Here is a 16,584-nt window from a genome sequence, read left to right as displayed (position 1 = left end):
TTTCAAGCTTCTTTCTTGAAGATCTTTTCTCGAACAAAATCAAAATCTTTGAAATTTTTATAAAAGTAAAATCTTAAACAAAAGTCTTGGATTTTTATAAAAATACAATCTCAAGCAAAAAAAATTCAAAAATTCTTAGATTTTAAATTAAAATACAATCCCCCCCTGAAGTAAGTATTTAAAAAAAATATCAAGTTTAGCTCAGAATGCAATGTTCAGTTATGGGGGTGTATGTGTCAATTATCAAAAGAATAGAAAAAATAATCAAAAACATAAGAAAAACTCAAAATAGACCTTGTATAGGTCCAGTTGATGAGATGGAGAAGGAAATAGCAAACCACTCCAGTGTCTTTGCCAAGAAATCCCCAGATGGGATTATGAAGAATCAGACATGATTGAAATGACAACATCACCAACAGTACTGAAGAGCAAACAGTCACAAGCAAAACAAACTTTCTCATCCTAAATGAGATGACAAAATGGAACAAAAGACATGAAAAATCCAGAATATTAGTAGATGTCCATAAATTGGGGTAATAATTGGACAAATTTTGGTATATGGATATAATAGAATATTATTGACATAAGAAATGATGAAAGAGAAGATTTCGGAGAATCCCCAATAGAATGAGCAATTGAAGAGTGAGGTGAGCAATAGCAGTCTCAATTTATAAAAGATAAAAAATCATTGAAAAGAAAAACAAAAAAATGTTACCTTCTGTATTAGAATCAGTACTGGGTATTGGTTCCAAGACAAAACAGTATTAATGGGTTATGGGGTTAAGAGACTTATCCAGGTACACAGTTAGGAAGTATCTGAGGTCACATTTGAACCCAGGCCTTCTCATCTCTAAGGCATATCTAAGTCTCACAGATCCATCTGTCCCTCCATCCCACAGTCCTACCTCTGTCCCCACCATCCCACCCCCATCCCACATTCCACCATCCTACCTCAGTCACATGCCCTACCCACCCAAGTCCCACCATCTTACTCCAGTCCCATTGAACCAGGAGAACATTGTACTCAGAGACAGATACACAGTGGTACAATTGAATGTAATGGACTTCTCTACTAGCAGCAATGCAATGATCCAGGTCAAATCTGAGGGATTTATGAGGAAGAACGCTCTCCACATCCAGAGAAAGAACGGTGGGAGTAGAAACTCAGAAGAAAAACAACTGCTTGATCACATGGTTTGATGGGGATATGATTAGGGTTTTGATGTTAAAAGACCACTCTACTACAAATAGGAATGACATGGAAATAGGTTTTGAAAAGTGGAATTGCTTGTCAGCTCCAGGAAGGTGGGGAGAGAAGGGGGGGGGGGAATTATGAATCATATTACCATGGAAAAATATACTAAATTCAAAAAAAGAAAAGATATAGATTTACCTAGATGTGTATATATATATATATATATATATATATATATATACATATGTGTGTGTAAACCTCTTAAGCTATCCACCTCAATTTCTTCAACTGTAAAATGGGGTACCTACGAGTTCTTCTGAGCATCAAGTTAGATATTTGTAAAATTGGTTAGCAAGGTAGCTAGTACTAATAGGTGCTTATTCCCTTCCCCTTTCTATCCTTTTCCTCATTATTGTCCTCTACTCATTATGTGATCAGTTGGCCTCCTTTTCTAATTATGTACTTCCTGTATATTTTAAAAGGCATCTTATGTGCAAGTGACTGTCAAAGTGCTACAGCCAGTGTACACCAACCAGATCTATCTTTTCATTGACCTTTGGGACCTGTAATTACTCATTCTTTGGAGATGGTGGTGGTCCATGACTTATAGTGATATAGCACCACTGGAAAAGTATTAGGTTTTTTTTTTAATCTTTTTTATTTCATAGATCAGCTTTGGATTACTAAGCAATGTGCAATTTCCCAAATCCAACCCAAAGTGTTCTCCTACTCAACTCAATCTGTCTTCAAAAGTATATCCAAAATATATGTCTTGATGGAGCAACTCAGTAGACTTGCCATTCAATGTCATGTCAGTCTGGATATTCTTAATCCACTTAATTATTTCTGTGTGAATTGTGAGGTTGAACTCTTGGCGGATCCTTACCTTTCTCAAAAGTGCTCCTTTTGATGTGGAACTGCCTTGATTTGTTAGAAGTCTGGGCCAATCCAAGACTCATTGGTACTTCTCCTTGATCCAGTTTGAGCTTAACTTTCCCATTACCCACCCCAAGAAATCCCAGACTGTTTGTTGTGCCTCTGTGCAATGAGAATGCCTACCAGAATTCTAACTATACAGGCTGCTAGGTGGTATAGTAGATAAGAGTGCTGGGCCTTGAGTTAAGAAGACCTGAGTTCAAATCAAGTCTCAGACACTACCTGTGTCAAGGTGCCACGGTGCTTAACCTCAATAAACTCACATTTCTTTTCTTCCCATAGGGAAATCAGAAGACAAATTTGACATTGTTTCTAGGCAATGTGAATGGAGATCTAGGATGAACTGCAGAGAGTTGTCCACAAGGCATGATTATAGAACCATGTATAATGCACTGCTTTTTAAGTCAAGTGGAATAGAAAGACTAGAGAAACCTCTCAGACTTTATTTTGTCCAAGGGAATATAAAGATTCAGGATCCGACTCATTCTCCATTCTGTGTGCATGCGAAAAGAACACATATATCTATGCTACTAACTAGAGATGAAATCAGTAAACTATGGGGGGGGGGGAAGAAGGAAATCAAAGATGAAATTTTCAAAATAATTTAATGATTATGAATTGAAAGAAGGAATAAAAAAAAACCCAATGGGAGAAATGTCTGCTTAAGTCAGTATCCTTTTACACATTTATGCATTTTTAGTGTTTACGGTATCCATTTTGTCCATATAAACCAAAGATGAACTTTTCTGTTCAAGTAAACTTAAGGAATAAGGAGTGTTACCTTTAGCCCTCCAAGGCATAAATAGTAGGTCCCTCCCCTGTGTTTAAAATGGCAAACTGGAAACTTGCCAACCTATCAACAAGCTACAGAAAAAGAAATGGATTTTGGCTTTCAGGGGTGTGTTTTAAAGGAGACTTTGTGAGCAGCTCTATTCCCTGTGTCAGCTTGACTGATAACAGAAATGAGTGACTCCATTCTCTCTCTCTCTCTCCCTCCCTCCTCTCTGTCTCTCTGTCTGTCTCTCTCAAATTTTCCTCTATAGGGGAAAATGATCCTTTGGTCTAATACAAACAAGCTCATCATCTGCGCTTTTTGTCACAGTTTGGATCTCTTCTTTGCTCTACATAGTGGACCAAGGCCAGCATTTCTAGACCTCAATCTCCCCACACTGCATGTTTCCATAGAAACATGAACAGGAAGGCCACCGACAGTGCAGAGTGAGAATTCGCTTGTGTATTTCTGTTGGGGGTCCATTGGTTGAGAACAGCAAATGTCAGTTTCCTGATTTAGCTGCTAAGGTAGTCACCTTTGAGTCACTCCAGGTTGCGAGCCTAAAATGCAGGGTGATCTAGAGTTCCTTCCTATTAGCACAGCTACAACAAATAGGTGCATCTCTCTAACCATAACTTGCCCTTACCATGATACCCTGACATGAAAGTTGAAGAGGGTCTTGCTTACAAATTTCACCTATGTCCACCAAGAGTCTGATAAAATTGGGTGGTGCAGATACCTCCAAAGTTTTCAGAAAACACAAAAGGAGGCATGAAAAGAGCTTTGTAGTACAATGACTTCTTTTCCATGTAATGAGATTAACAGTTTCCAAATGAAATGGAAATTTAATCTAAAACCATTATTCCCTCTTGAAAAATGATTTCTCATAGAGATACTTTCCTTCAATTAGATAGATGGAAAAAAAAAACATTTTCCCCAGATTTGCAGGATATAAGTGGCTTTTGGCAAAGCTTTAGCAACATAACTATAGTCAACAGGTAATTATGTGAAAAAGAACCAAATGAAGCTTTGGAAACTAAAATTTAAAATTGCTTAGTTTGTTTAAAGGGATTTGTTTATGTTGATTTTTTTTTCATTTTCCGGCTTTTCAAATTAAACTTGCTTTCTTAAAGAAAATGAGCTGATCAAGGAAAACAGATTTTTTTGGGGATGAGGGTTGATAATCAAAGAAGTTCTGATTTGTTGCGATGCAATATACTCTGAATTTAGTTCAGGACTTGGAGACATAAATCTGAACAAAAAGATGCATGAAGATTTTAGCCCTTTTGTTCCTCTTGTATTTAGCTTTGTTTGCAGAAGTCTGCTCAAGATTATGTTACAACCATCTTCTGCCCTCTGCTGGAATTTCAATGATGTTGACAATTTTTCCTTGGCAGAAACTTGGAATTCATGAAAAATTAAAGTATTCCTATTCATTTTGTCTTTATTACGATTGTGGAGTTTCTCTCATTTTTAAATAAAACCCAATATACAATAAAGTGGAATACTATCAAGTAATCAGAAGGAGATAAAAAAACTTGCCATAAACAGTGATTAAGCAAAGCTTGTTTAGACTCTCATTTAATTCTACAAACAATTGAGACAACTCAATAGAAGTATTTGTTGTGCAAGTGGTTTTATTTAATCACAAATATGGAATCTTTTCATAGAAATGTCTGGCCCAACTTGGAAAATAAAAGTCATCTAGATAACACATATTTCTCTTCCAACTGCTATTTTTCTGGGAATTTAGTTCTCATTCCCTGGACAGGAATGAGGAAAAACTCCTTGGAGGTCAAAGCCTTTGCTGAAATCAAAGGATTCTACTTGCTGAGCTTTAGTCAAGGTGAGTTTTCTCATACAGCCCCTGAAGGGGGTCCGGCTGCTCAGACAATTTTGCTTTACATCAGCTGTTTGGAAAAGAAGAGAAGACAAAAGCTTGTCATATTTTACTGAAATGACTAAGGCAGAAAAGTGAAAAGGATACAAAATAAAAATAATCACAAGTGATTTTGAACATCCTGATTCCAGTCCAAATAAAGGTTGGACTATAAAATCTTTGAGGTCCTTCCAATTTTGAGAAACAGTGACTTATGATGGTAGAGAAGCTGGGACGTGAATCCTGTCTATTGCCTCTTTTGACTACCATGCCATGTGAGATGAATTAATTGGTTCACTTTATGTCAAGTAGTATTCACTTTCAAAACTACCTAATGGTTTATTTATTAGCACACGCTATTTGAAATTCTTCCTAGAATACCCATGTACTTTAAATAGCACCTTTTCAGAAATGAATCATAGTTAGGAACCTGTTGTCAAAGTTGAATTTATATCTGAATCTCCCAATTGCATATCTCCAGGAACAGCCTCTTTCAAAAACTTAAGACTAGGAGTAAAAAAAATTTTTTTTTCAGCCTGCTAACATAGTTAATAGTACCTTCCCAAGTCAGAAGCCTTCTTCATCCATAAAACTGAACAGAGTGTTCTTTAAAAGGAAGGGAACCAGATTTGAAATATGGCTCAATAAGTAGGCCATCAACAAATCATCAACACCGTAGGGAGCTGCTGGACTTTAGCAGGCTTAGTCTAGATGACCAAATTTATGGGAAAATTAGAAATGACTGAGAATTTCCAGGCAGATTACATACTTATGGTCAGCATTTAAAGATGACTTGGAGATTTGTGGAAAAGGCTGTTCCCTCACTATAGAAATTGATGAAGACATTTAAGAAATGATAGCAAAATCATCACATGAAATATTTCAGTGCTATTTGTCTCAGTTGATGCTGTGCCATTAGTAATCCTGTTGAAAGATGGCTCAAACCAAAAATGTATACTTTATAGAAAACCGGAGATTCTGGACAGCAGCCTCTACAGATAAAGATGGTATTTAAAAAAGGATCCTAGTAATACTTTTGATTACAAAATAATCTAGAATTCTTTCCATTCCTAATATGAAGGTTTCTTTTAACAGATAAGCCCAAACCTATCTGGCATAGGACCCATTCGTAAATTTTATCAAAGCTAGTAATTGATGTGAGCACCATAATGCCGCATGTCTTTATAATCAGTTAAATTCTATTGGTTTATCATGTAATAATACAAATGAACATGTACATGTACACAAATGGACAATTTTTTAAAACCTCTACTTTCTGTCTTAGAATCAATAGAGTATATTGGTTCTAAAGTAGAAGAGAAGTAAGGGCTAGGCAGTGGGAGGGTCTTGCCCAAGATCACACACCTAAGAAGTGTCTGAGGTCACATTTGAACCCTGGACCTCTGATCTCTAAGCCTTCTGGCTCCCAAAATCCACTGAGCTGCCTAGCCCCTATTTTTTTTTTAAATAAAAGGAAGACAATAGAGGTCATACATACCAGGATATCCCCCAACATAGATGGGATTGTTGGTATCTGCAGATGTGGACTGAGTGTGTGGGCTTTCTGCGGAACTGGATTTTCCATCAACAATTAAAGTGATTTGATGTTTACTCTTGTTAGCTTGAAGCTTGTGCCACTTTCCATCACAAAGACTATTTGTAGATTTGGGTTCATACACAGCTGTAATTCTACCAGCTCCATTGTTGACATGAAATAAAACCTGAACAAACAACCAAGAGATAAGCAAAAATTGGGGTGAAATGCTTTCTTTAGGGGACAGTCATTCATTTTGAGTGTAGGTAAAGGCACAGCACTCTATTGAAGAGGAAAACTGTTTTTGAAATAAAATATTTGGTCTTGAAAAATTACTTGTAAAAAGATTCTGCTTCTGTGACCTCTCCAAATTAAAAAAAAAAAATGGCAGTGGTCACTGCCAAGAAAGATCCCCAACCAAAGTGTCTGACAGTAATCAGACTGAACAAGAAGGTGTTCTGAAATGACTGAGATTGCCTGGTTGTGTTGATCTGGAGGGGAGCTAATGCAGCTTTATGTAGGCGCATTTCCTGTGTGAATATTTTAGTCTGAACTGGAACCTCAAATTTTTTTGAAAACTTTAATTAGATGATTTAGAATATTTTTCCATGGTTACAAGACTCATGTTCTTTCCCTCCCCTCTCATATCTGATGCACAGTTCCATTGTGTTTTACCTATTTCCATATTATTAATATTTGCATGAGGGTGATCATTTAGAGTCTACATCCCCAATCATATCCCCATCGACCCATATGATCAAGCAGTTGTTTTTCTTCTGTGTTTCTAGCATTCTTTCTCATAAGTCCCTCCAAATAGTTCTGGATAATTGCATTGCTACTAGTAAAGAAATCCATTACAATTGATTGTACCACAGTGTGTCTGTCTCTGTGTATAATGTTCTCTTGGTTCTTCTCCTTTCACTCTACATCAATTCCTGGAGGTCATTCCACTTCCCATAGAATTCCTCCACTTTATTATTCCTTTGAGCACAATAGTATTCCATCACCGGCACATCCCCTCCAGCATTTACTACTTTCCCTTGCTGTCATGTTAGCCAATCTACTCCGTGTAAAGTGATACCTCAGAGTTGTTTTGATTTGCATCTCTCTGATTATAAGAGATTTCAAACACTTTTCATGTGCTTATTAATAGTTTTGATTTCTTTATCTGAAAATTGCCTATTCATGTCCCTTGCTCATTTATCAATTGAGGAATGACTTGATTTTTTTGTACAATTGATTTAGCTCTTTGTAAATTTGAGTGATTAGACATTTGTCAGAAGTTTTTGTTATAAAGATTGTTTCCCAATTTGTTGCTGCCCTTCTAATTTTGACTGCATTGGTTTTGTTTGTACAAAACCTTTTTAATTTAATATAATCAAAATTATTTATTTTGCATTTTGTAATTTTTTCTAACTCTTGCTTGGTTGGAACCTCAATTTTAAGAGGATTGATTGAAAGCTGCTATCAGTCTGAAATTTTTTGAAGCCCAAATCAAAACAACTTTGAGATTACATGTTAGGAAATTTCTGAGGCCAGATTTAACCCTAAGCCCTCTAGGCATGGCTCTCAATCCACTGAGCGACCTACCTATCCTTCATCTCACAAAGATTTTATAGAGATGAGAAAACAGGCATAGATTAATGGTAATTGGATATTTTATCACATCCCTCCCCTAATATTTTATATATTATACCCTTGCAAAGATTTGAAAATCAATCCCTCAAAATTGTCTCTTTTAGCATAGACATCTTCCATTTATACTTGTTTTATTCCAGATGCTTATCCCTATCTTCATTTTCTTAATGTTTTCTACTTCCTTTCTACTTTGGGGACTGTGATAGATCTTCATTATGATTGATGGAGAAAATAGGTATAGAAAACTTGGTAGATCTTTTCTCTTCTTTCACTTGGTTGTTGTCCTCCCTCCAGTGTTATCCTCAAATGTTCTCCAGATCACAAAACTATTTTCCCCAAATTTGGGGGTAACTTGTTTTTCCTTGCCTTGTTCTTTGTTTTTTTTATGATCAATATTTTCAACATTCTTTATCAGATTTAACAAATGATATTTTAAACACAGTGTGGCCTTTGGGTGCCTTATTTTCTGTCTGGCAAGGATATCAAATGATAGTTAGCTGAACTGGTTTCTGGACTATTATGGTCTTCTTGCATTCCATTTTTCATTACCATTCACTTTTTATTTATGTTGGGTCATTTGTAGTAGACTGTGGTTTCCTCTCTACTAAACAGTCAAATCTTGGGTTTCTAATAGTACCATTGACTCAGTAACAGGGGAATTGAGTGTTGTTTTTTTCATTTTAAATAAAATGCAAAGACTTTTTATATTGTCTGTTATTTAGAATGAATCAAACTTTTTTCCCTTCAGGAGGTGTAAGATAATCAAAGCTGGCTATATATATCCTTGCTATCACTCATATGACTCTAACTATTACTATAAAAACATCATGAAAAAAAAAACAAATACCTACCTTGCCATTTATTATTTCTATTCCTATAGCGTCCACCTTGGCACTGCTAATTCCTAGGAGCACACCATTCATTTCAGAGGTACGAAACTCTAGTGTAATAGTGACGTCTGATCGAACTTTGTAACCCTCTTTAACTGGAAAACAAGTATAAAAGTTATGGTATAAGATGTTTATAATATAGAATACATCATAATTCAGTGAGTAAAGAAGTGATGACTAGTTTGGTGAATGTCGGTGTATTTTAGAGCATTCAAATGCTTACATTATTACAATAACAATAGTACTTTAAGGTTTGTGCTTTACAAACATTATCTTATTTTATTCTCATAACACGATTGCTATATGGTGTTGTTTTATTCATTTTCAACTCTTTGTGACCCCACTTTGGGGATTTCTTGGCAGAGATTCCTGAGTGGTTTGCCATTTCCTTCTCCAGGTAATTTTTACAAATGAGGAACTGAGGCAAACAGAGTTAAAAGTGACTTGCCCAGGGTCCCAGGGGTAGGAAGTTTCTGAGGCCAGATTTGAACTCATGAAGGAGAGTCTTCCTCATTCCAGACCAAGTGCTCTGTCCTTTGCCCCATGATTGATGTTATGTCAAGAGCTATTAGCATGATCCCCATTTTACAGATGAGGAAACCAAGGGAGAAAGAACTTAAATGACTTGCCCAGGGTCACATAGCTAATAAGGTATCTGAGGCTAGATTTGAATTCAAGTCTTCCTCATTCCAAGTATACCAATCTATCCAATCTGACCTTATTCTCTCACTATTTCTAGATTTATTAATTGTATATTATCCTGGTTATAAATATATAACAACAAATACAGAATTAAGAGTTAGAGAAGGAAATCTTTCATAATCACCCATGAAAAAGTCTAAAGCATCCCTCAGGTTCCTTGCTCTGAGTACCCAAATACCTGAGCATCCTTTTGCTTATTAAAAAAAAAACACAAAACCCCAAAACAAAAACAAAACAATAAAATGATTCATATTTCAGCCCTACACCATTTAATCTTTCAATTTGATTTTGCTAAGATTTACATAATGATAATTTTTATAATGAGCTATGTAGTAGGTGCAAGGCATTCTTCAAAACAGTTATATGATGATGCCCAACCTTAAGAATTCACATTCTTAGGCAGTTCGAAGGCACAAGAGCCACGTTTTCTTTTTCTTTTTGTTTTTTGTCAATCAAGATTTTAAAAGTCTTAATCAAATGTATAACTCCTTTTCAAAGGAACGCTGGAAAGATAGTGATTTGTGCTTATATTCTGTTTGTACCCTTTTTTCTTAGGAAAGATGCTTTATAGGTTGTCTCCCTTCTCTCTTGCATTTTTCAATTTTCCCATCTCCAAGGGGTTTCCTGGACCCTTCCATCTATAAACTTGCTCAGATCTCCTCAGACCTAAAATTAGCCTTAATCTCCCCCTCCTATCTTTCTATTATTTTTCCTGATCCAATTCCCTTTCAGTCTGGTTTAAGTCCACGTGCCCTTACATATTCTTTCAAAATATTACCAGTGACATTAGTTGCCAGATCCTTTTTAAAATCTTCACTCTTTTTCTATGTCTTTTTATTCATGCCAATGCTCTTTAAAAAACCAGATCCTTGGGGGCAGCTGGGTAGCTCAGTGGATTGAGAGCCAGACCTAGAGACAGGAGGTCCTAGGTTCAAATCTGACCTTAGACACTTCCTAGCTGTGTGACCCTGGGCAAGTCACTTAACCCCCATTGCCCAGTCCTTACCACTCTTCTGCCTTGGAGCCAATACACAGTATTGATTCCAAAATGGAAGGTAAGGGGTTTAAAAAAGAAAACAAATAACCAGTTCCTCATCCATGTAGTTTCCTCCTTTAACCTCTGCTATACTGTAATTTTTTAGTTTTCCTCTAACCCTGGGAATACTTCTCTAACACCTTCCTGGACCCCCTATCCATCTTTTGCTCCTTTAATCTTGGCTCTGTTTCTCTCTACACACTTTCCTCATTTGTGATTCTACCCACTCTCATAGATTCAAGTATCATTGTTCCTTAGATAACTCCAGAATCTTTACTCTAGTATTGACCTCTCTTGAGTTATTATCTACAAATATAGAATCTCTATCACATTTCCTCTTAGCTATACTGACAGCATTTCAAACTTAACCAAAGATGATCATTATATTCTCAAGGGAAAGGTACTCATAAAACAAAAGTATAAGTCACTATTGCTTCCAGCCTTACTCTGAAAGTAGGTATACATTGAATTTTGACCTTTAAAATTGTGGTCTACAAAAACCAGACCTTGTACTTCCAAGCTGCCTACGAATGTGAAATCCTTAAGGCTAGATATCATTGCAGAACAAAAAAAAAAATTATTTATTTAATTAATTTTGAATATTTTCCCATGGTTACATGATTCATGTTCTTTCTCTCCCCTCATCCCTCCCCCAACTCCTGTAGCCTATGAGCAATTCCACTGAATCATTGATCAAGACCTATTTCCATATTATTGTTTGCAATAAATAGAGTGATTCTTTAGAGTCTATGTAGCAGTTCACACCTAGCTATGGGCAAGGGAGACAGTTAGTATGTACAGAGTGGCTTAGAAGAGAGCATGCTCAGTCTTGCGCATGGCTAGGAAAGCCTCTGACCCTTGACCCCAGCTTCCCCCAGGTTGAGCGGGAAAGCAGGTTTCTTTGTGTCCACCTGGCTAAGAGAAACCACACCTATACCTTGTCGTTAACCAATGATAATCATCCCTATGTATTGCATATCAAATACATTAAAAGCAGCCACAGCAATCTCCGCCTTCTCTTGGATCTCAGCTCTCACTGATGCCTGTCCTTGCTGGCCAAGCTCCATCTTTAATTCCTTTCCTCCTCTATCTCTGTCACCTGGGACCTGGCCTTCAGCCAGGCACTTTCTTTCCTCTATCAAGTCTCCAACCTGTGTGTGGTATTAATTTTGGATCTGTGGATAGATTATGCCTTTGTGTCATCCTAAGACCGGATGTTGCTGTGGCTCCATTATAATCAACAAGGCCTGGTTTTCTGACTCATTTCTGCCATCTCATATCTCTAACTTGGCTCTGCCACGCTCCTCGCGGTATCCTAAAATTTCTATCCTTTTTCTATCTTTCTACCTTGTGGCTTCTCGCCCGAGAGGCCGCAGTCTACATCCCTAGTCATATGTCCAATGAACCATGTGACCATGGTCTGTGGACAGAACTTTTTTGAAGAATGTTTTGCACATTCTATACACTCAGTATAAAAATTAGCATTATGCAAATTTTAGTAAAAAAATAGACTTTAAATCACAGAGGAATGACATGAATCAATTTCAAGCTATCCTTTCTTTCCTGCTTCTTTTTAATAAGTTTTACCCATTTATCCCCCTCCCAAGTTACCCAGTCAAGAGAAATTGGTGTCATCTTTGACTTCTCCCATTTAATCCACCAAAGCCCTGTCATTTTGACCTCCAAGACCTCCTTTTCTATTCCTATTGTTGCCACCCTAGTTTAGCCCCTTTCACCAAGACTATTTCCATAGAAATTTACCTAGTCTTTCCTGAGGCTCTCCTCACTCAAATCTGTTCTGCATGGTAACAGCCAGATTAACATTTCTAATGCTGAGGCCAGCTTGCATTACTATCCTGCTCAAAATTTTTTTACAGATATGAACTACTGACATAGTAGATGCTTAATAAATATTTCATTGACTGATCTTACTGCTCCCTGAACACACAACTTCACTTTCTTTGCTTTGTTGTCTTTACTTATATACTATTTCCCTACTGAAATCCTACCTTCTTATCCTTCAAGGCCCAGCTCAACACTCCCTACTTTATGAAGCTTCTTCTGATCTTTTTTTCCTCTGAACTCTCTTTCCACTTGTTAATACCCAATGGTGCTTTTCACGGTCTATTTTACTGGGGTATAGTCACTCGACTTCTGCAAACCTCAGGTTTTTCATTTTTAGAATGAGAGGATTGGACTAGTTGATCTCTAAGAAGATGTTCAGTTTCAACAAATCACAATATTCATTTGCACACACAGACAGACTTTAGATATGAAAAGGACATTCATCTAATTCACCCATCTCATGTTGCAGATTTTTTTCCCCTTTTACCAGACTGCAAACACCTTATCTATGCATCTTTCTCACTGCTTTGAACAACACTTTGCACTTAGTAGGTAAATGTATTATTAATTGAATAGAATATTACTTACCCAGGGCAAGGAATCCAGTCCCATTAAAGAAAGTTCCTTCCTGTGTCATTGTATAGCATTTATTTAAAGAAAAAGCAGAAATTGGGTTGTTCATGTCAAGTTGTTTGTTGTTAATCATTACCTCTCCAATGCAGGCAGGGATGCCATGGGTAATCTAAACCAAAAGGAATATGACAAAAATGAACTAGAGTAAAAGCTGATCCTTCATGAAACTGTCCCACAGAACTGCCCATATCCTCAACATAACACTGAGTATTTATGATGCCAATATCCTAAAAAAGGCTCTTTATTGATTCCAGTTAGTTATTATGGGAGGAATGTGGGGCCATCACCAGTATAAATTGAGAAGAACTTTATGTTCTCTGAGATTTGGTCAAATTGTTACTCTATCATCAAAGCAATCAATACCTCAGTCTTAGAAAGACAAGTTAGAAGTGAACAACATGAGATTTGTAAACATCTTTTATAAAGCTGGGCATTTCCTAACTGAGACAACTTAAAATAAAACAATTAAAAAATAAAAGTTTCAAAAGAGACTGCCTGATTTGGACTATGAAGATTAATTTCTTATGCAAAGTAAACACATGTACCACTGAGTTATATCACTGACACTATTAGAGAAGGCTTCTTACATTTCCAATATTCTTGGCTTTGTAACTTAATGGAAGGCCTCCGAGGTAAAATTTTCCTTCCACATCTAAGGTGTTACCATCTCCTATGGTTGACACCATTGTTGATTCTTGTCCATCAATAGTGATGGAGCCCTTTCTTTTCATGTATTCAGTTTTCACCTGAAATTGAAACAAAATTTAGAATTTATACAATCTCTTTGCTAATTACAACAACAATAATTCCTCACTGTATGCCTAAGACAGAAATAACAAACTACAATGAACTGGGGAAAAAGAACTCCACTTAATATATTCTAAATTAATAGGCTTTTCCCTATTATCCTTCCAACGTTCTAGATTTTTTTAATCGGGTTGCACAAATGTCAGAATAACAGTTTTTTATGTTTAGCCATCATAAAAATTCTGTTTTTATTTCACTCATAAATCCTGTTTCCCAAGAGAACAGAGAACACAGTCCTCAAGCCCACGTTTATAGTAATAACCAAATAAAAAGTACACTGAAAAAGCCATATATTTACAAGAGTATTATCAATTCTTTTTTAATAAACCTTTGATAAAACTGAAAACCCAGAGTTAACAAAAATGCTAAGTTTAGACATCCATTTCAGTCAAAGTCCATCTAAAAGTTTTAGTATATTTATGTCACTGAGTGGCTGTAATTCACTACTCTTTAGCTTGTTGACATAGTTAAGTCAGGGGAATGTTTCTGTTTAAGTAAAACAAGAGAGTGGCTATCTGCTGAAGTTAACAAATGTTGGAGAACTGAATATAAATCTCCTGGTACTTACCGTATGCCATTTTCCATCACTGAGAAAAGCAGGATGGGAGGCTTTGGCTTTCCCCTTCCCAAGGTCAAACATGAAGTAGGCCTGTCCCTCATGAAGCTGAAGGGTTGCATAATCAATTTGGTTCTGATGAGCCATATAGTAAATCAGACCACTGCGGGCAAAGGTTCTGATAGAAAGCTGCACTGAAAGCCTTATGGGGAGAAAAAAACAACAATAACAGCAAATTGAATCCTTTCGTCAAAAAGAGTAAGTAGGTAAAAAGTGCTAGGCTTGAGGTCAAGAAGAAAGATCTGGATTCCAATTCAGATTTGAGATTTTCTGATTCCAGGGGTCTGGCACTCTCTATCCACTGCACCACCTAGGTGCCCAAATTTCCCTTATTATAGTTGAAGAAACTGAGATAGACAGAGGCTAAGTGACTTTCCCAGGGTCATAGAACTAGTAAGTATCTGAAGCTTGATTTAAAATCAGGCTTTCCATGTCAAGTCCCAGTGTTCTATCCACAGTACCACCTAATTACTCATTGCTTCTTTAAAGAAAGAAGAAAGATTAATCCTAGTTGCTTCTATGGGAATTACCAAAATTCCACATCCTAAAAGGACTCCTCATGGGTTTAAATTAAAAGTAATGGGCCATATTTCAGAATTGAGACATACATACTTCTTTCTTACAGCAAACTGGTTGAAAGGCAAAATTAGGTGACTGCCTGAGGTCAGGCCAAACTGATGGGCATTGGGGACATAGTCTGGCTCTCCGTCTACCACACATTGCTCCTGTAATGAAAAAACAAACAAATCAAACTTCAGTGGTCTATGCATCTGCAACATTTAGTTTCTTTCTTCCATTCTTTCTTCATTTTAAACCCATACCTTCTGTCCTAGAATCTATACCAATTATCAGTTCTAAGACAGAAGAGCAGTTAAGAGCTAAGCAATTGGAGTTAAGTGCCTTACCCAGGGTTACACAGCTAGGAAGCATCTGAGGCCAAATTTGAACCCAGGTCTTCTCTAGTGCAAGCCTAGCGGTCTATACACTGAGCCACCTGACTGCCTCCTACCCTTTTTAAAAACCCTTGTCTGAGAATCCATATGGGTTCCAAGGCAGAAGAGTGGTGAGGGATAGGTCACAGCATATACTTTCCAACCACCATCCCCTTCAGGGGTCGGCCACCTAGAGCTGTGAGCCAAAGATTTATTGTATTTTTAAAATGTAAAAACCATCCTGAGTTCAAAAGCAGACAGCATAGGCTATAGTTCAGGCTGTTGCTTGTAGACCTCTTGCTCTTTTTTGCTATTGTCCAATTGTTTCAGTATGATCCTTTGTGACCCTTTTTGGAATTTTCTTGGCAAAGATACTAGAGTGGTTTGCCATTTCCTTCCCCAGATCATTTTATAATTGAAGCAAACAGGATTAAGTGACTTACCCAGGATTACACAGCTATTAACTGTCTAACTCCAAATTTGAACTCGGATCTAGGTCTAGCATTTTATCCATTTAGCCACCTTGCTGCCTCCAAAGAGAAATATTAATTTAACAACAAAAATGTCATTCATTATGACTTTGGTCACATAACTCTAATACTTGTTTCTTTAAAGGCTGCTCACCTATATTAGCTATTCTGACATATTTAATTTTTACATTAAAAAAGCCACAGTGTGCTCTTGTTCCAATATTTGTTAACTTGTCAGACAGCAGCTGAACTGTTATGGATTACGGTTGTAACAATCACAGTTCGATTACAGAGAGCTATGCTTACAAGGCTTAATAATGGGTGAGCCTCTGGCTGACGTTCCACATCCTCTTCGTGGATAAGGGGTTGAAGCCTTTCTGTAAGCAGGCAGCTGTCCATGTCCACTTTCTCATACCGCACTGCAGTACTGAAATCTAAAAGCCTAGGCAACAGAAAGGGTTCCAGAAATTAGTGTACCATGCCATAAACCCATGCAGAAAGAATAATTTCTAATGTTTGAATATTTAAAATATTTTAAATAAAACCAAAACTATGATGATAACATAAGGGACATGATTATTCTGATTAGGTTAGTCTTTTTACAATGTAGTTAAGATATAACATTATTGGATGGATTCATGTGTTGAAGATCACCGGGTCTGACTGAGGCCATTTTGGTGTTTCAGGTTGAGAACTGGA

The 16,584-nt window shown here is 36.8% G+C and overlaps 1 protein-coding gene across 4 annotated transcripts in view; it reads right to left on the bottom strand.

The window, feature by feature from the left end:
- Window positions 1-4,522: 4,522 nt before the first annotated feature.
- The window catches only part of LAMA1 (laminin subunit alpha 1), a 155,665-nt gene continuing 143,603 nt past the window's right edge, over window positions 4,523-16,584 (bottom strand). For all 4 annotated transcript variants that reach the window (XM_007487695.3, XM_007487697.3, XM_007487696.3 and 1 more), the window contains 8 exons: window positions 16,192-16,327; window positions 15,096-15,208; window positions 14,436-14,625; window positions 13,648-13,806; window positions 13,016-13,169; window positions 8,806-8,939; window positions 6,281-6,503; window positions 4,523-4,813 (listed from right to left, as the gene is read on the bottom strand). In XM_007487695.3, coding sequence (XP_007487757.2) covers window positions 4,653-4,813; window positions 6,281-6,503; window positions 8,806-8,939; window positions 13,016-13,169; window positions 13,648-13,806; window positions 14,436-14,625; window positions 15,096-15,208; window positions 16,192-16,327 — 1,270 coding nt within the window. In that variant the 3' untranslated portion in view covers window positions 4,523-4,652. The remainder of the gene's footprint in view (window positions 4,814-6,280; window positions 6,504-8,805; window positions 8,940-13,015; window positions 13,170-13,647; window positions 13,807-14,435; window positions 14,626-15,095; window positions 15,209-16,191; window positions 16,328-16,584) is intronic.

This window comes from Monodelphis domestica, chromosome 3 (assembly GCF_027887165.1).
Source record: "Monodelphis domestica isolate mMonDom1 chromosome 3, mMonDom1.pri, whole genome shotgun sequence".
In the NCBI taxonomy this organism is placed as follows: Eukaryota; Metazoa; Chordata; class Mammalia; order Didelphimorphia; family Didelphidae; genus Monodelphis; species Monodelphis domestica.
Note: the sequence above shows the minus strand (reverse complement) of the source record. Positions and strands in the feature narration are given on the sequence as shown.